At 38.0% G+C, this 20,258-nt stretch overlaps 1 protein-coding gene across 1 annotated transcript in view; it reads left to right on the top strand.

Moving 5' to 3' along the window:
• grk6 (G protein-coupled receptor kinase 6) overlaps positions 1–20,258 on the top strand; it is a 63,065-nt gene that overhangs the window by 32,078 nt on the left and 10,729 nt on the right. Inside the window, exons 4-11 of the mRNA XM_008294083.1 lie at positions 1,781–1,858; positions 3,171–3,271; positions 6,695–6,787; positions 11,131–11,194; positions 13,130–13,270; positions 15,456–15,646; positions 15,724–15,761; positions 19,649–19,777. Coding sequence (XP_008292305.1) covers positions 1,781–1,858; positions 3,171–3,271; positions 6,695–6,787; positions 11,131–11,194; positions 13,130–13,270; positions 15,456–15,646; positions 15,724–15,761; positions 19,649–19,777 — 835 coding nt within the window. The remainder of the gene's footprint in view (positions 1–1,780; positions 1,859–3,170; positions 3,272–6,694; positions 6,788–11,130; positions 11,195–13,129; positions 13,271–15,455; positions 15,647–15,723; positions 15,762–19,648; positions 19,778–20,258) is intronic.

The following is a 20,258-nucleotide window of genomic DNA, read 5'->3' as shown; positions in this document are numbered from 1 at the left end:
ACTTCTTATTCTGATGCTTCTAATGCAGCCTCTGAAGCGGGTTTACGATTTGCGCCGCTGTGTTTTACGACATCCTTCGCTCAGGTTTAAAATCCCGTCAGGAAAGATGAGTTAAACCGCCGGGGAGCGTGGGGGGATCAATATTTTACCTCCGCAGAGTGATCCTCCAGCTGCCCGGTCTTGAGTGCCATCGGCTGCATTAAAGGTCAACCGGCGGCGGGGAGGTTAATGAACCGAACCTCCGCCGCTCGGGTCTGACTCAGCGGCTCGGCCCGAGCTTTCAGCCGTCCAATTACTGCGCCGCTTTACTCGGCAACCGCTTCCCGTCTGGCCTGAGAGCTCTGCGAGAGGCGAAATGAGATTTGAACCGTCTGCGCTGTCACTTAGCGTTGGTTTACAGGCCGAGGAAGCACTCCGGCGCTTTCCAGTCAGGCTCGGTTTACCGCGGGTCAGCGAGTGGATGGAGGGCGTGGACACCAAAAAACTGCCCAGTTAAAGCCTGAACTGGGTTTTCCGAAGTCAACGCCAGAGAGGTTTTTTAGTGGACAAATGTAACATCGCTGTCATCGTATCGTCGCCACTATTTCATCTCCAACCGGGACTTATCTCCACTTTTTCACTTCCACCCACCGCGAGTGTTCGTCTGCCTGAAAAGTGGTTTAGCGACACTCAGCTAGACACTAAACATCCCTCTTTTGGCTGATTTGTGTTCTTTTTTTTAAATGTAATGCTGTGTTTGTGGTGATTTTCTACCTCTGTTTATCTTTGGATGCAAAATGTTTGCGGATGCAAAATCCCCCAAATCCCTCAAAAAGGCAAGTCCTTGGATTTAACGCACAAACAGAAAGATGGAGTCAAAAAATAAAGATTAAAGCAGGTTTTTACTGTAAAAAAAGCAAAGAAAGCCTGACGTGTTGATAAATTTCCCTGTTGTTGCTGAGAAGACGTGGACTTTGTTGGAACAAATGTGCAAAATGTGGACGTACAACGATGTGGCAACTCTTAAATTCAAAGCACTTCCTCCTGCATATAATAAACAAGACACGATCAAGAAATAAATGAAGTCTAAACTGCAGAAGCGTAACTAATTCCAACTGTGAATTTCTTTATCACTGCTCAGTAACATCATGTGTTTTCTTGTTTACGTCCGCTGTTACACAGATGTTACGATTCTGAGCAAGTTTCTGAAGAGCTGCGGCATTTTCAAGCAACAATAGACGAGTTTATGGTGCAAATGAAGCTTCCTGGATTTAACAACACATTTAAAGCTGTGGATGTGTGATACGAACTGCACCAGCTGCTTTTACACAGCGTCACTTTGATGCTAGCCTCATTAATTCTGGTTTTATTTAATGTATGTACGAAGGTTGGATGTCATTAAGCGTCACATAAGACTTTGTCATGGTGCCCCTTTGTTAACTAATTAGCTCAAATAATCTCTGCTTGCTAACACAAAACTGCCTCTCTAATCCGGTCGCTACTTCATTAATAAGTACGAGTTTCCACCTGGTGGTGCAACCAGGTACTGCAGCCAATCTATAAGATCTGACATGTGTAAGTCCTAATTTTAGTTTAGCAGCTGCTGCTAGCATCCACATCGCCTGTGTTAGCATTGTTGCGTTAGCGTTAGCTCGCCTTGTTGTAAATGTTGGCTGCGTGTTTGTCTCAGTTGTTTTGTTGCTGATTCACGTTGATAATTGTGTATGATTTTAGGTTTCTTTCCGTTGATGAACGTGATGTTAACGAAGCCTGCAGCTGATTTGTGTGTTTTCATGTTTAGGCCGACTACGAGGTGACGCCGGACGAGAAGAGGAAGGAGTGCGGCCAGGAACTCATCGACAAATACTTCGACCCAAAGGTAGCTGCTGTTTTTATGAAATGCTTGATGTGTGATTAAGATGCCGCGGCTGGTTAAGACGAGCTGACCACGATCCACCACAAACACTGGCTGCAGATCAGGCGAGAACTCGTGACTGTCGGTCGAGTCAGTCATGGATTCCCTGTTTCACCGAGGAGCTCAGAATTTTAATTTTTTTTTACGGAATATGGTTCAAGCAAGTAATTTATTTTTGGTGAATTTTTAGATGACGCATGTAGAATAACGTGATTCTGATTCAATTTGCAACTCGAACTTTTTGAACACTTTGGTGTTAATTTACAGATTTTCACCTGTATAGAGACAATTCGAGCTGACAGCTTTGAAAATCACAGAAAAAAAAATTTATTAATTTAGATGTTAAGTTTTTAAAAAAGGCCAAAACTGTAAATGACAAAAAAATATGTATTTCTACAAATGGAAATTTGTTTGTTTGTGTCAAACTACGCTTTAAAAAAAAAAAAAAAAAAAATATATATATATATATATATATATATATATTTAGAATATTTAGATCAAAACACAAAGTCCCAGGTACTTTTTTGGGACACTTAATTTACACATTTTTTCCCGCTGTTTTGTTAAATGACACTTAATATGTAGTTAAATATAAATTAGCAAAAATATCTATATGTATATCAATATTTGGCAATATTTGTTAAAAATAAATCAATAAAATAAAAAAATGGATTGAAAAACGGTAAATAATAGTTATTATGTATTATCTCGTAAAATTACAGAAAGATTCTTTTTTTTTTAATTTTTGAAATTAATTTATAGGCTAATGGCAATAAAATAAAAAAAAATTGAAAAATGTTCATAATGTCAAAATTTTAAAAAGAAATCCGTTTTTACAAATAGTCATATACTGATTTAAAATGTGTGACTATAAAATTACACAGTTTCACTGTTTTTAAATCGCATAAAAATATTATTTTATAGATATTTGCCATTATTTTCCCTATTTTTACAGTTTGTTTTTTTTAAACATTGCAGTATTTTTTTTATTACTATTTTCTTTTACAGATTACTTTAACGCTATATATTAGTTTTATTATCTTCTGTGACTTCTTTTCGATTTTCCACATTTATTTAGATTCATTTAGATTTTTATTCCTCGTTTCCTGTAATTTTCTGTTTACTGTAAAGCACTTTGTGATTCTGTCTCTGGGTGTCGATACGAGTCTGAACATGCAGCGTCTCGAGGAAAACCAAAGCTCGTTCATCCAGATTTCTATCTTCCCAGCTGTGAAGCCGCCGTGTTCACCTGAACGTTGTGTTTGTTTTGCTGCAGTCGGAGGACCGAGTGTCCGAGGTGGAGGAGGCCATGATGGCTCAGTGCACCGAGCGGCTGCAGCAGGATGCCTGCAAGGAGCTCTTCAAGGACTGCACCAAGTAGGACCACCTCATTTATCCCTTTTATTCATTGTTTTAGGTCGTCTGAGTGAAATTTCTGGTTGGCTCATCTGAGTCCGGTCGCTTCCTCGGCGGGTTTCTGTGGAAGCTGCTGCTTGTGCACTGATGTGGGAGGAGACAAACATCCCAGCATGCATTTTTTCCATCAGCTGTAGGCGACAGCGAGGGCAGAATTTCCACTGGGGATGGAGGCGACATGTTTCAAAAGCAGCAAATTTTGCCCTCAGTTCGTCCTGACAGGCTCCTTTAAGCCACTGCCTGCAGACACAGCTCAGGGCTGGAAAAGCAAAACATTATTTTTGGGGTCATTTACAGTCAGACTTTTAAATAAATAAACTAATTTTCAGCACCTTATTGCGCTTTTTTGTGTGAATAACTATTACAGTCTGTTTTGGTGCGCATTTAAAACTTGAGATAAAATAAAGATTGTCCCGCATCTTATTCATGGACGTTCGTGGTTTTGATCGACCTTTTATTAACACACAAACGTTTTTTGAATCAGAGAGTTTTGGTTTATCCATAATAAAGTATTTTTATATTTTAAATCTGAGCTTTGGATACTTGTTGGACTTTGAATCGACACCAAGTCATTATACTGTAAAAAAGAAAAAAAAAATCTTAAAACAAAAAAACCTGTGGAAATCTGGCATCCAGGGTGAAAATAGGTTTAAAAACAGAATACTACAAGACTCAAAAATTGTAAAAATAAAATAAAATAAAGAAAGAAAGAATTTTTTAGAAATTATGTTTAGCAGATTTAATTACAGTAAAATATTGTAAATTTCTGGCCTCACATTTTAAAAAACAAAATACTGTTGGTGAAAATACAGATTTTTTTGTTATTGTTTTGGCATTTTGTTTTGTTTTGCAGTTAATATACGTTAATACTTTTTTCCTGTGATTTTACTAGTTATTATCCATATTTTAATGAAACAGGAAAAATCTGTAAAATAGTTATAATAATAATAATAATAATAATAATAAATAAAATAAAATAATAATTTTCCATTATTTTTAAAAGCATAATAGACATGTTTCTGTCAAATAAAAGAACATTAACAGATTTGAATATTGTAAAAATTGTATAATTTTACAATCACACTATAAAAAATAAATCAATCATTATTGGTAAAACAGGGAAATTTTGTAAACTAACAGCAAATTGCAACAAACTACAATGAAAAGCTCGTCATTTGTATTTTCTTATTTTAATTCGACCTACACATTATATGAGTTACAATACTTTTAAAAGTTTTTAAAACTTTATTACTTTTTAATACTATCAGTTTTAATATTTTTTTTACTTCATACATGTTTCGTTGTTTCCGTCCTCGTCTCCTCGTTGCTCCGTGGAAACACTGCTGCAGTTCAGCTGAACAATGAAAATGTTTCGTTTTTTACACAATCTGATTGAAACAAATGGTTTATTTTTGGTTAATATTTAAATTAGACACGTAGAACGAAATGATTCAGGAGAAACATCGCCACTTATAAGCTCAGATTTGGTTAATTTTCCCAACAGAGTCACAGATGTTTAGTTCAAGGACTGTAGAAAAGTTGAAAATTAAACGACTGGCTTTGTTTTTTTAAATGTTATTTTATTTTACAGTTTCTGTTTCTGATAAACAGCGTCACTTTTTGGCGGGCGGCTTCTGAGAGTTAAACTTCTTCACTTTGAACTCCAAAGAAGACGAGTTTGAACTTTCTCCAATATCTATTGAGGAAAACTCCCATTTCTCTGTTTTAATTTCGAAATGCTGTTGCTCTTTGTTAACCTTAAATAAAAAAGCTTCAGGCCTTTAATGCTGGATTTTTACTCGTTTAAAGGTCAGCTTGCCTTGTTATCGCGGTTAGAACAACATCCACCACGGCTCCGGAGCGGTTCTGGGCTGGGATGAGCAACAGATGATGAAGTGAAGTGATGCCGTCGGTGTCGTTGAGCAACATCCTCCGGCGGCTCTGTTCATTCTTGTTGTGTAGGCGAGCAGCAGCACAGAGGCCCGTTTGTTTCACAGTCAAACCGCCGACCAGACGAGACCATTTGCTGCTGACTTTAACACCACAAACCCTGCTTGTGCTTCTTTGTCTGGGAGCGATGAAGACACGAATCCCAAAGACTCCGGAGTGTTTGCGGCTTCGTCTCGGTTGTTTCATTCGTTTCATGTGTTTCGGACGGACGGTGACCTCGATCAAAACCGTCTCAAATAAATCCGTTAATTCCCCTAAAGCTGCTTTGTCTGAAGATTATTAAATCTGAAATGAATCCAGATGTTTGCTTTCAAACACCTCTGCAGAGCTGCTCAGCTTCGAGCAGAAATAAATACGTTCATCGACAATTTAAGTTTTCTTTCAGGGTTTCATTTTGTTCTTTTGCTGTTTCTTTTATTTATTTATTTTTTTCTCGACCTTGTGCTTAAGTTTAGCAAAAACATGAATGACTACCAGTGATAAACATTTTTTAAAAAAAAAACAATTTATTATTATTTTACAGATTTTAACTGTTTTTTTAAATTAATAAAATATCTTTGGAAATCACAAAAAAATATTAATTTACATGATATCTGTAAAAAAAAAACAAAAAAAACCCCACAAAAGTAAACTCATCTTTTACATTGTTAGACTGTAAAATTACACTTTCTTTTTCTTTTCTTATTTTTTCTTTTCTTTTCTTTCTTTTTTTTTTTTACTGCACTTAAATTTAAAACCTTTATTTTACAGACCAAAAAACAAAACAAACAAAAAAAAGTGTATTTCAAGGACTGAGAAATTTCCTTTTCTATTTTTTCTCAAATTACACTTAATATGCAATAAATTTACAGAGAGAAAAAAAGAGATTATTTACATGTAAGCTCTAAAAAAAAACACTTTAAATCACTTCATCATAAATCTGTATTTTTCTTCTTACAAACAATAATTTATTCTTTCAGAATGTGATGCTGTAAAATGAGTTTTACTGTATTTAAATTTGCTAGAAATGTAAATACTTTACAGATATTTGCTGTTATTTTCAACTTTTAACGCATTTTTTTCTAGCAGGCAGGAGCAACAGGTCTTTTTTAACAAATGTTTTCCTTAATAGTATATTTTAATTTTAAATTCACCCAATATTTTTATATTTTATCCTCTTTTTAAAAAATTTTTTTATAACTGCTTAAACTGTTTTATATGAGGAACTGAATGTTTAGTCTGTAAAGTGTTAGATTTTTCAAAATGATGGTCAATAAAGTCATAAAAACACAGTTTAAGTCGCAGAAAACTGAGAAAAACAGCAAATTCTCAGCTGTTTTGCTTCATAAATGATAAATCAGCGTTCTGCAGCTACATAAAGAGAATCCAGAGTAATGAAGGTGAATTCATGCGTCTTGTTTTCTGACTGAACGCTGACTGTTGTGTTTTCCCCAGACTGATCCACGACTACCTGAGCGTGGCGCCGTTCGCCGACTACCTCGACAGCATGTACTACAACAGATTCCTGCAGTGGAAGTGGCTGGAGAGGTAAACTTTCCCTCTCATGATGCGTTCACTGCAGCACCAGTAAGGACACGCTCACAGAGTTGCTTCATCGCTTCCGGTGGCAGCAGAACAACATCAGCGTCACAGATTTCGAGATTTTAAAGTTGCTCAACTGAGAGGTTTCACTTGAATTGCAGCGGTGAGGTAACTTCCAGAGCAGGCTGCTGCTGCTGAGGCCTGAGGGGGAGTTCAGCCGAGACACGCTGCTGTCCAATCAGGTCTGAACGTCTCAATGACGAGTCTCCTTGAAGGTGCACCGAGCTACGTGTTTACATATTTGTCTGGAAACAAAAATCAGAATTAACGGCACTTTAGGAAGAGCTCTGAGACGGTGTTTGAAGCAGTGTAGATAAAAGCTTTTCTAGTAGATTCTGTAGCAACCTAGAGGGACGTTTTAATGGGATAGAAATCTGAAGCCATCCCAGAATGCCTCTCTTCATGTTCCCCTCCTTTCATGGAATGTCCATCTTTCAGCTAAACCCAAATGGAAAAGCATGCATCCACCCCACATATGAAACTACATCTACAATAAGATCAGAGTCACTTAGTATACAGTACCTGCCACTGCCTGATACCATTTTGCCAGATAAAACACACTTCAAGTGTTGTGGATGAGCTGTAGTACCTCTTAGTAAAGGGGCAGCATGACAAACGAATACGCTTCTGATGCCTAATGCGTTGATGCTATTGGCCCTGTCACACTTGACCTTGTTCTATGGCACTTATCCAGATTTTCTTCTCCTGACCAGGTCCTTGCTTGTGTTGTATCTGCTCTCAGATGTACGTCTCTTTGGATAAAAGCTAAATGAAATTGTGGAATTGTAGAATAATGCCCGACGGCCAGTGTGAGTGAAGCTGGAATGAACCTGGTGACTGTACACAAAGAAGAACTAAATGACACTGACTCTTGTGAGGCTGAAATGTTTTTAGTTATGTTGACTAAAAATAATAACAAATCAAACAGCATTTCACTAAAACTAACACACTATTTCGTCAAAAGGCTAAAACTGAACAAAATCAGCTGTGAAAATGACCGCCTGCACTCTGAAAACCGTGTAGATCCGCTGTTGGTCCACCAGGTGGTGTCCCTCAGCATTGTGGGGATTTAGCTAGTAAAGGAGTAAAGGGGCGCCATGACAAACACTTTATGACCTCCAGACATGTGACGTGAAGCCAGGATTGACACGGTAACGGTACACAAAGATGGCTGTGGCCTGAAGAGGCTGGATGCTAACAAAAGTTAAAAATGCAAAAACTAGACTAAAATGTTTTCAGTTGACTAAAGCTGGACGAGAACTACTTCAATTGTAATGGCCAGTATTTGACTGAAAACACACAGTTTCTCCAAACAGGTAAAACTAAATGTAAGTAAATAAAAAGTACCACCTGCATACTGCAAATAGATCAGCTGTAGTACCTGCTTGTTCCACCAGGTGGAGCCTCTCACTGTTTAATACTGTAGAGACCAGAGGAGGCGTCACTAAGACTACATGTTGGCAGCAGAGAGCATTGTGGGATGTGTTTAGCTAGCAACGGGCAACGAGACATAGACTTCTGTGGAGGTTTATGACCTCCAGCCAGATTATTAATCGATAACGTTGAAGTTGGTAAGAAAATGATGAACATTTACGACAAATGTGTGACATAAAGGATCATGTTTAGCTCATATTTTACAATTTCCTTTATTTTGTGAGTGTTAAAAATGGCAGATTTTATACAGAATGATCCAAACCACACGTAGATCCTCTTGTTCTTTGCCTGAATTTAACTGTTTTATCTGTTAATTATCTGTCATTTACTCGTACAACGTTGTGAACTGAGACGTCGGTGCGGTCACACAGTTTAGCGCATTAGATTCAGTGATCGTGTATAAACACTGGAGAGAAGTTCCCACAGGTGGTTTTCCAGACGAGGACTGCCGGGAAACACGGGGATCTTGATTCCTGGTATTCCACCGTCTTGTTGTGGGTGTTAATTTGTTGGCGGAACAATAAGTCCATCATACGAGGCGGTGACGGTTGTTCTGAGCGTTATCAGGTTCACAAAGTTTATCTGGGATCCCCGGCGGTTCCCAGACTCTTCTTTGAAAGCGTCCGTGATGCCGTAAACAAACCGAGTGTTTAGGCTTCGCGGCTAAGCTGCTCATCAAGGATTCGCTGAAGCGAGCCACTTGGGAAGCTGGTCAATGCTCAGGGGTTTAGCGAACACAAAACATCAGGCCTGATGACTGAGTGACAGGAAGGGGAGCAGACAAAACAAGGAGAGAATCGGGTTTTCTTCTGTATTTACAGCTGACGGAGGCGTGTTGGTTGCTGCTCGCCAGATAAAGGCTGCACGTTCGACTTTCCAGGAACTGAGGAGGGTTGACGGCCTTGAATTTCAGAGCCGCTGAATTCCCTCGACGACGGAGAGTTTGTTATCCTTCAAGACCGACGAGCTAAACCTCTAAAGCTCAGCGTCGCTCAAAACCCCAAAGAAACATGATTCAGTGTTTGTTAGCAAACCAAACTACCGAAGGGGCTTTTGGATTCAGAGTTTACTCTTCTGTTATTTAGGACCTACAACTAAGTTCTGAGGAATATTGGTGGAATTTCATAGAATTCAGATCTGACTTTTTTAGGTATTTTCACTCTCAAAATACCACCTGGGAAGCTGTTTGAAGTGTCCAACATCAGGACACAGACGGGATAGTTTCCAGCAGATCCAAATGATTTATTAGTGATGGGCTCCTAAAAAAGCAGGAAAGGACTGCATTTTAAACAATAGTAATATTGGGGCCCCATAAAGTTCCTCTGAGCGTATATATATATGGATGTTTCCATATTTCCTACTAAAGTACAGTCTTTAGTCAGAATTTCTCCAACTTTTGAGGCTCTAACATCAACGACGCCAAGCCAGTGTTCCAGTTCTTTGATATTTTGACAAACTGGTGATGTGGACTCGTTGGTAGGAGCTCAGTAACTGGTGTGAATAGGGGTGTGTTTGGCTTTAATCGTCCATGTTCCGTCACCATCTCAGCTCCGACTACTACGAGCAGGTAAAGACGATACAAACTGGACAAACTGATTTCTGTTGACTTTCCATCAGTTTTTCTCTGCCGGGGAACATTCAGTCAGACAGAAACAGGCCTCGTGTGTTGTTAAATCTCAACAACGACAGCACGTAGACCCAGTTTTTGTGTGGTTCTGTCACCATTTTGTCAACATAGCAAAAAGCTGGAACCTTGTCTCGCCATACTTGTGACAAATCCAACTCAACTGACGTTAGAGCCTCAAAAGTTGGTGAAATGTCGACCAAAGCGTTGATCTTTAGAAGGAAATGTGGCTCCATCCATGTCTACAAACTCAGAGGAACTTTCTGGGGTCACAATGCCACCCTGAATTGACAATTTTGCGCCGTCTTCCATTTTTAAGCTCCGATAACTAAAAAATTTGGCCCCTGTTGGAGCCATTTAATTAACTGGATCTGCTGGAAACTATTCTTTCTGTGTTCTCACCAGATGTCATGGCTGTAGCCAATATATTTCTGGAGATATTGAACCCTTTTTGAAGGTTTGTGTCCCAAATACCAAATAAATAAAACCCCAAGACAGTGGAGTAACATATTTATCACCTTCTAAATAATAAGCTCGCTGCCGTTTTGTGCTCAGCTGCTGCTACACAAACGACGACTTGTATTGTTCAAAGCACCTCCTCGTGATTTGAATGCAGCTCTTGTTTATTTCGTGATGTAAAGACTGCAGGAGGTCTTTTTTACCACATCAGGGCTTCTGAAGAGCTTCTTACAGGCAGGAACTAAGACAAAAAACATGCCCCAGGCTGGACACTGAATGTTCAGCTGCAGACTGACGGGCTGATCGAACTGAGGAACGGTCAAAAGTCTTCGCTGGGAATTCTTACGTGGTCCTTTTAGCTGCTCGTGTGTTTTTATTCCACGAACAGTAATTGAAGCGTTGCAGAGAGGATTTGGTTTCCAACGGACGTCAACGGGTGACACAGAGTCCTTGTTTTGGCAAAGAAATTCCTGATAGACGCACAGGCGCATGCAAATATAGCAAAACAATACGAGTTATTGAAGAATGCAAATGTTGAAAAGCAGCCGGAGAATCAGAGGTTATCAAGCAGTAAACGACTCGACGTGGGCAGAAGACAAACAAAACCGCCTCCTGGTGTCAGCTCATGTTTTATTCTCTGCTTTCCAGTCAAACCACAGCTTTATAGAAACTGGCCTTAAACTGCTTTTTTTCATCCACCTGCACAGCTTGGACCAGTTATTTGTTTTAAATGTTTGTTAAAAAGTGTTTTTTTTTTCTTTCTGTCCAACAGACAACCGGTGACGAAAAACACGTTCAGACAGTACAGAGTTTTAGGAAAAGGCGGCTTTGGAGAAGTGAGTATTGGCAGTTTTTTTTTTTTTTCACTCCTAAGCAGCTGAATTAATCATCTGGTCGCGTTGAATCACAGGAATCAGCTTCAGTGAGGAGGTTTTTCAGAAGAACTCATCAAGGTGCGACATCCTGATGTCCAGAGTTCTGTTTTAATCCTCCCTCAGGTCGGATTTTTGTTCTCTCACCGTGTGTAAAAGTCACGAGTGCGTAAATGAAATTCCTTGGAAAGCTGTTTAAATTACGGCCCACGCAGATGTTTCTGCACGTTTCCGCAAATGCAGAACAAGTAAACATGTCATGCTGAGTTAATGACGCCGGCTCCTCCCAGGCTGCTCAGCAATAAATCACATTATCCCTCAGTTAGGTCCACATTAGGCCCATTAGAGCCCCATCCTGTGTCCAGGGCGCCTCACTGTGGCCAAAGAAGAGACAGACAGAAAGAGGAGTTACTTATTTACGGTTTAAAGAAAAGCCTGAAAGAGGAGCAAATGTGGTGACAGGCCGCTGAACGGCGTCTCTGTCGGTGTGATGAGTTCTGATCGCACGCTGATGAGCGATTAAACGTACGAACGTCACGAGGCGATCGATGTTGTTCTTCTGAAGCTGAAACGGATTCATCAGAGCCGCAGAGAAGCTCAAATACAGAGCAATAAATCACACTAACAACAAAGGAAATTAACAACAACTGCAGGGAGGAGAGTCGGTTTGGTTTGTGTTTATCAAGCCTTTAAGAAAATTTAACCTTTGGAGCTCTGAGCAGTTTCTGAACACGGTCACTGTGGTCTCCTTATATTAGTGTTTTATATTTTTTTTATTTTGTGGTCAGAGATTATCAGTAATTAAACAAAAAAAAGGAAAAATCTGTTTTAAAAAACAGTTTAAAATAGCAAAATATATATTAAATTTTAAAGAATACATATGGTCTAAAAATCTAAAAATTAAATATATATAATTTAAAAAATATTGCAAAAAAATGTATATGTAAATATATATATTGAATATTAAAATAATATTCTCGATTTAATACACATAATTTTTCTTTAAATTATGGAAATTGTTAAATAAATGACATTTTAGCCCATTTTAAATAAATAAATGAGTGTGATTAAAAAACAAACTGCAAAAGAAAAATATGTTAAAAACAAAAGCAAATGTCTGAAAAATAATTATGTTTTAGTGAATTTAAATACACTAAATCAGAATCAAACTTTGTAAAAGATGCAGATTTCTGATGTGAACATAATGCACAGTTTTGTTCTGTTTTTTATGGTCTGTGTGTAAAATAATTCCTTTTTTCTTTGATTTTCTTTGATATTTTCAGCAACAGAAAGAAATCTAAAGAAAAAGAGCAACACCACAAAAACTATAAAATATTATTCACCATTTTTCAATCCTAAATATACATAATTTTTCTTTTAAAAAATGGAAAATTCCTCATTTAAATACAATAAAACTGTAAGTTTATGGTTAAACGTGTAAAAGAACAAAGCAGAAGTGTTTTAATGTGGACGCAATTATGAGGATTTTTTTTTTTACAGTTTAATTAATCTGTTTTTTCTGTGATATTATCTCTAATTTAACCAAAAAGTGAACCACCATTTATAAGATTATACTCATTTTGCAGCTCAAAATGCTGTAAAAATGTATGTTTTTGAACATTACTGGTGATTTTGCATCACATACACACTAAAGTTTTTATTGGATGTTGTTTTTCCTTAAATCTTGGGAGGTTTGTCACTTCATGTTGCCTTTATTTTCTTTGTCGCTCACTTCTCGTTCACGCTTACAGCTACAGTTCACTTTAAGATGAGCAGAGAAGTCAGATAAAGTGGGACAGCTCCTCATTTTATCAGATTTGTTCCCAGAAACGTGAAGTCAGAATCCTATTAGCGGCGTTTTATTCTAACTATATAATAAAACGGCGTCGCCCTCTGCAGGTGTGTGCATGTCAGGTACGAGCCACCGGGAAAATGTACGCCTGCAAGAAGCTGGAGAAGAAGAGGATAAAGAAGAGGAAAGGCGAGTCGATGGCGCTCAACGAGAAGCAGATCCTGGAGAAAGTCAACAGCAGATTCGTTGTAAGTTTGATAAATATCCATAAAAACAGTGGCGCTGAGGGAGAAATCGTTAAACTGGGTTGTGGTGCTTTCATTACTGGCTTTTTATCTTCATTTTGCATTAAAAAAAAACATGAAAAGTAACTCAAAATGCAGAAAATAAACTCGTACACTGACTTTGGATCAAAGTCTGAAGTGAAAAACTGAATCATCGTTACACTAAACTGAGAAATGCTCATTTAAGATGCATTTTCCTTTTGACTTTTGCACCAGTTATTGTTATTTTTATCTAATCTTTTGTTTTAAATCTCCTATTTGTACACCAAAGCAACATTTTCTTCCATCTGTTGTTGATTGTAAAGTGATAAATTTAAATATTACGTGTATTTCCATATTAAAACGACACTACTTGCAGTTAAGCCCCAAGTTACAGCGAATCTTTATTTCACAAATAGGTTTCTTGTGGATGTAAATGACATAAACAAGCCATACAAATACAGCAAGACATTTTCCTAGAGATGTAAAGGATAGATTAAATAACCCCAAATCATTCGTATCTCTTCAGATTGATGCAGATTTTAAAGGAAATGCTACGTCCACATTGTTCCACGTGATCCTGGTCATTTCTAATTTGTTCTAGAAGCTTCTAGTAAGGTGTCATTATTATCTTGGGATCATTTTTCTTATTAGAAACCAACTGATCATAACTTCTGAAGTGTTAAACTCACGTTGCTAAAACAGGAGGAGGTTTGCATGTGCTGGGGGACTACTTTCAGCAGCGGATTGATACACACTTGGTGCTCTCGTGAGCGTCTGAGGTGCACATGCAAGTTTTTGTTTTAACATAAATCACCAGAGTTGTCCTTTAACGTTCACAGTTGTCCCAGAAGAAGACATTTACTCATAAACTCTTCACATGACTCCCTCCTCAGAAATCTGCGTGCGTCAGTCGGACGTGATGTATGCGACATTTACGGCTGCTGTAATTAAAAGACAACACGGAGGTTTGTTCTGTCTCCGCCGTCGACCAGATGGCCTTGGTTGAGATTATTTGATTTGGACGGCAGTCAGTCGACTCGTCCGGACTCCCAGGCCCGAGGACTCCCTCAGGGCTCGACGTGGCTCTGAGTGAAAACACACAGTCGCACCGCTTTATTAATCTTTTTAAAAGTGTTGGCAGCAGGTTGTGTTTCCTGAGTCGTGCTGACGTGCAGTTATCAATTACCACCGGCCTACAGACAGCAGCTCATGTTAAAGGAACAATACGCAGCCAGCTCTAGGTCCAGGCCGCTGGTTTTATCTGAATTATAGCTAATTTAAAACTCATGTTTACATCTAAAGTGTCTTCTTGTCACCTGTAGAGCAGTTTGAATCGCACGAACCGGCTTTAAAGTTGCTCTGAATGTTTGTTGTGCGTAAGTTATTTTAGTTAGCAAACAGAAATAACTGATAGCATTGTAGCTCTTTTGGGCGGCTCAGGAACAACTCACGTCTGTAATTCACCAAAAGTCATAAAAAACGTGCAGTTAAAGTCACAATGGTGCAGTTTAAAAGCAAAGTCTTGCTTTTGTCTCTCTCCAGCTAACGTAGCTAAATGTAATACACAATTAGTTTAAACGTTAAAAGCAATAAATAAGTGGTTTAACCGTTAGCCTGTGGTACATGTCATCTGTTTTCTGCTGCTAAAGTGGTAAAAGTTCAAAAGCTGGCGGGTCAACTGTATAAAAAACCTTATTAATAGTGTTTAACATGTCATTGTAATAAACATTAGAGGCGTTGCAGGTGTTTTAGCTCATCGGACGGAGCCGTGGAGGTTTGTTTGTCTGAAATGATTGTACTGATTTCTGATTCTGGTAGATTAATCGTAGCAACTGGACTTGGTTGAGTTCATCGAAGACGTTTCACCTCTCATCCAAGAGGCTTCATCAGTTCTGACTGACGAGTTGGGAGTTCCAGATGCTGATATCCTGAAGGAGCCATTAACACCTGAGTTTCGGTTTCAGTTGGGGGTTGTTACTCCTCGCCCTCGTTAGCCTCTTGGATGAGAGGTGAAATGTCTTCAACAAACTCAACAAAGTCCAGTTGCTACGATTATTCTACCAGACCATGACCTGGATGACTGAGAACCTTCACAGACGTACTGCTTTCTGATCTCACCTGGAGGACAGAGTCCACTCACCTTTACCTGTTGCTGCCGTCCGTCCAGGTGAGCTTAGCGTACGCCTACGAGACGAAGGACGCCCTGTGCCTCGTGCTGACCCTCATGAACGGCGGCGACCTGAAGTTTCACATCTACCACATGGGCGAGGCGGGTTTCGACGAGAGGAGGGCGATATTCTACTCCGCGGAGATCTGCTGTGGCCTCGAGGATCTGCACCGAGAGCGAATCGTCTACAGGTGAACGTCCTCCGACGCCAGCCGACGTCTTTCTCTCATCGTCTTTGTTCTCAGTCTGACTGTCTTTTGTCCTGCAGAGACCTGAAGCCAGAGAACATCCTGCTGGACGACCACGGTGAGTCTGATTTACCTTCCAGACGCAATATGGGTAAAAATGTCCTGCGTTTTTGAGCGTTATGGACCTTTACGCTCCAATGTACTGCAAATAAACATCTATACATAATGTTTTATTCAGGAGTCACAGCTACGTATGCACTCAATAACTGAAGTAGTTGTTTTGACCTTTTCATGTCACGTCATGCGTCATTTCAGGCGGAGATTTTTAGCTTTTTTTTACTCCCACTACACTACTGATTAGGATTTTCTATATAAAACATACAAAGAGCTTAAAAAAAAACCCAATTTATTGTAGCGTGAGGTGAAAAAATGAGGCATCTAATGATACGTTTATGGTTTTGAGTTTTCATGGTTTCAACTTCAAAATGTGGGAGTTTGCTGCTTTTCTTGCAAAAGTTCTCGAGTATTTTTCCTTTATTCTTAATAGTTTTTAGCTATTTCATTGTTATTATTATTATTTTTATCTTTTTATTATTTAGGGTTCATCTGTCAAAATCAACTTCCTTGATGAGATACTGTTAAAAAAAATAAAGAACTATGTACAGTTTTGGGTGGAATAGACCTTTAAAGCCCATAAATTGTCTATTGAAAGGTATTATTTTGGGTGAAGTAAACCCTATAGACTGTACCTTGTTCGTTAGAAAGAACCGTTTGGAAAGAATAAACCTTTCAAACTATAAGTACTTGGATGGAAAATACTATTTTTGGAAAAATAAACCTTTAATACCAGAAGTACTCAGACAGAAAGCAGTATTTTGGGTGAAGTAAACCATTAAAACCATAATTTATTCACTGGAAAGAGCAGTGTGTCAGTGAAAAAAACCTCTAAAACCACAACCTGTGCATGAGAAAACAGTGACTTGGGTGGAATAAACCTTTAAAACTATAAATACTTGGAGGGAAAGTAGTATTTTGGCGAGAAATAAACCTTTAAAATCTTAACTTGTTCATTAGAAAGTAGTATTTTAGGTGTTAGAAATCTTGAAAACCATAGCTGGTTCATTAGAACTATTTTAAGACAATAAACCTTTAAAACTGTAAGTACTTGAAGGGAAAGTATTATTTTGGATGAAATAAACCTTTAAAATCGTAACTTGTTCATTAGAAAGTAGTTTTTTAGGTGGTATAAATCTTGAAAATCTTAACTTGTTAATAATAAAGAACTATTTGGAGGCAATAAACCTTTAAAACTGTAAGTAATTGGACAGAAAGGAGCATTTTGGCGTGAAATAAACCTTTAAAATCATAATTTGTTTTTTAAAAAAGTCCTGTTTGGGCAGAATAAACCTTCAATAAGATACGTGGTTGGACAGAAAACAGTATTTTGGTGAAAAAAAACCTCTAAAACCACAACCTGTGCATTGGAAAATAGTGATTTGTGTGGAATAAACTTTTAAAACTATAAATACTTGGAGGGAAAGTAGTATTTTGGCTTGAAATAAACCTTTAAAATCTTAACTTGTTCATTAGAAAGTAGTTTTTTAGGTGGTATAAATCTTGAAAACCATAGCTGGTTCATTAGAAAGAACTATTTGGAGACAATAAACCTTTAAAACTGTAAGTAATTGGACAGAAAGTAGCATTTTGGTTTGAAATAAACCTTTAAAATCATAATTTGTTCTTTAAAAAAGTCCTGTTTGGGTAGAATAAACCTCTACTTAGCTATGTAGTTGGACAGAAAACAGTATTTTGGGTGAAGTAAACCTTTAAAACCATCATTTGTTTGCTACTATTTGGGTGGATTAACTTTGAAAACAGTAATACTTGGACATGAAACATTATTTGGGGTCAATAAACCTTTAAAACCAAACCTAGTTTGTTAGAAAGTTGTATTTTTTGAAAGAAATAAACCTGCCAAGTCTTTGATTCGTTTGTTAGAAAGTACGCTTTGGATGGAATAAACTTTTAAAACTCCATCAGTTCGGACTGAAAGTCGTGTTGTGGGTGAAATAAGCTCTTAAGACCGTAACTCGTTTGTGAGAAATGACTTTTTAGGTTCCATAAATCTTTTAAACTACAAGTTGTGCACTCCAGTGATCATCCAGGTGGATAATGGTGCTGTCGTGACAAAGTTAATAAAAATGGATTTACTGGATTTATGAACTGTGTGGCGCTGGACAGCAGAGGGCGCTGTGGCTCCAGCACAGATCTGATCAACAGCACGGTTCGACACAAATAAACCTCAATTATAAGCCGATTAAAATCCCAGAGAGACGCAGTAAAACATCTTCCATCAAAACCAGCCACTTTAGACGTCGGCTTGTTTGTTTGTGCTGTAAAATTACTGCGACTGATGAGCATAAAGATGCAGATTTTCCTCAGATCACCTGAAGGCATCGAAAGGAAACCAACCTAAAACTCATTATCACTTTGATGGACGTTTTATAAGGCGACTAAAACAACCTGAAGGACAAACTCAACAACCTTCAGCTTCTAAACTGCCTGTTTGTGCCTCTAAATGTATTTTATGGCTTTTAGGGAAAAGAAAGAGGAACCTAGAGTCATTTTTGGCCTAAAATAATTCATCGTGTCCTTTGTAAATCTAACTGCTTTAAAGGTGAACGACAAAGGAGGAGGTTCTCCAAATAAAGTGCCATAAAAAAACAAATTATGGTCCAACAAATAGCTCTAAAAAGGACAATAAGCTCTAAACTTAAAGACCTGCTTGTCTTTTCGAAAAGGAGGCAACAGAGGGCAGCAACAACCAACAAACTACGTCTGTATAGAAACACAGTTCAACACGTTGCTGGCTCAGAAATCAGCTTTAAAAAAATTTCTAAACATTTTACTTCTATTACAACTACTACTATTATTACAACTACTATTAATTCTATTAAAGCTAATGTTAGCCACACTAGCCGCACAACACGGAAGATTTTTCTATTATTGTGGCGACAATTCCTTTTAAAATGACCCCACTGGATGTTTAGCTCCTCAGATGCTGGGAGTGCACGAAGACTCTTGTGTTTACTCTTGCAGCCAACAGCAGAACGTTTGATGAACGTTTACATATTTTAGAGTTTAGCAGAAGCAGCTCTAGAAAGTAAATAAACCTGGTTGAACTGAGAGGCAGCTGCTCATTCTGAATGGTTCACCTGGAAGCACTGAGGGGGCGGAGCTATAGAGCGTGAGCTGGATGACTATTGGTTAGTTAGCCATGAGGTAGAAGTTAAATTCTTGCTAACTTCTCAAGCTGTGAGGGTGACTGGTTATGAGAGGAGTGGCAGAAGCAAACGTCTTCATGTCTTCACAACAACCACAAAACACAATGAAAATGTGTTTTCACTGAAGATCGAGCCAACTGATTATTGACACACGACACCGATATTTGGCATTTTTAGATTATCGCTATCGTCGCTTTAAATTTACGATTATTGCAAAACGACTGGCTCAGATGCAGCTGGCCCACATCGCTGTCTGATTGGTTGCAAGTTGTAGTAGTGCATTGTTTACGCAGAGAGACGGACGAGCACATTGGCAGAGCGGCGCTGCTTCGGTGAATTAGCTTAAATGTGTTGGGATAGTTAGGTAGCAGAAACTGTGGAAGGTTTGCTAAACGCAGAAGTCCTCGTCAAGCATTTCTAATGTTACGCTGAAATACCCCAATAATTCACTTGTAGGTGTTACGAAGTGGGGCAGTACTTTGCTGGCGGTGCTCGACTGCGGCTGTTGCTATGAGGTTTGCTGAGCTGCTTCCACAGTGGCTAAGGCTACGCTAACGGCTAGTGGCTAAGTTAGAAGACAATCTAAGAATAAAGCTGATTTCGCATGTTTAAGAACGTCAGCGTTTGCTTTTGCTGCCTATAAGCTACAATAATTAGCACAAAACACATTTTCCACTCGAACCTCATAGAGAAAGTGAACTTTATGTGTTTTTGTTTTCAGGCCACATCAGGATATCAGATCTGGGTTTAGCGGTTCACGTACCAGAAGGACAAACCATCAAGGGCAGAGTGGGAACAGTGGGATACATGTGTAAGTACACCATGACGTCCACTTCAATACTGCTCTTAGGTACATATGATTAGCATTTATAGTTTCCTCTGAATGTAACTTTATGTAAAACATTAAAACATTGGGCTTTTTTTTTTTGTATTTAAATCTGCAAAAATATAGTTATTTTAGATTTTTCTATTGTCTAAAAATTTGAAAAATAATTGAAAAATGGTAAAAATAAATAAATAATAATAATAATTCAGTTATTTTACAGATTTTCCCTGTTTTGTATAATTACAGATATCTAATTTATTTAAAATAAAAAGTTTCAATTCATTGTTTTAAAAAAGGGCAAAAACTGTAAATATTGTTCACATCAAAAATATGTATTTTTACAAATACTAATTATTTCTCTCATAATATGTGACCAGAAAATGCCATCGTTCTACTGTGTTTGAATCTGCAAGCAAAAAAAAAGCTTTTTCACAGATATTTCTATTATCTAAAATAATTTAAAAGAATATGTATATCAAGGACTGAAAAGTAGTGAATAATTTTT

This window comes from Stegastes partitus, unplaced genomic scaffold (genome assembly GCF_000690725.1).
Source record: "Stegastes partitus isolate 25-593 unplaced genomic scaffold, Stegastes_partitus-1.0.2 Scaffold936, whole genome shotgun sequence".
NCBI lineage: Eukaryota > Metazoa > Chordata > Actinopteri > Pomacentridae > Stegastes > Stegastes partitus.
Note: the sequence above shows the minus strand (reverse complement) of the source record. Positions and strands in the feature narration are given on the sequence as shown.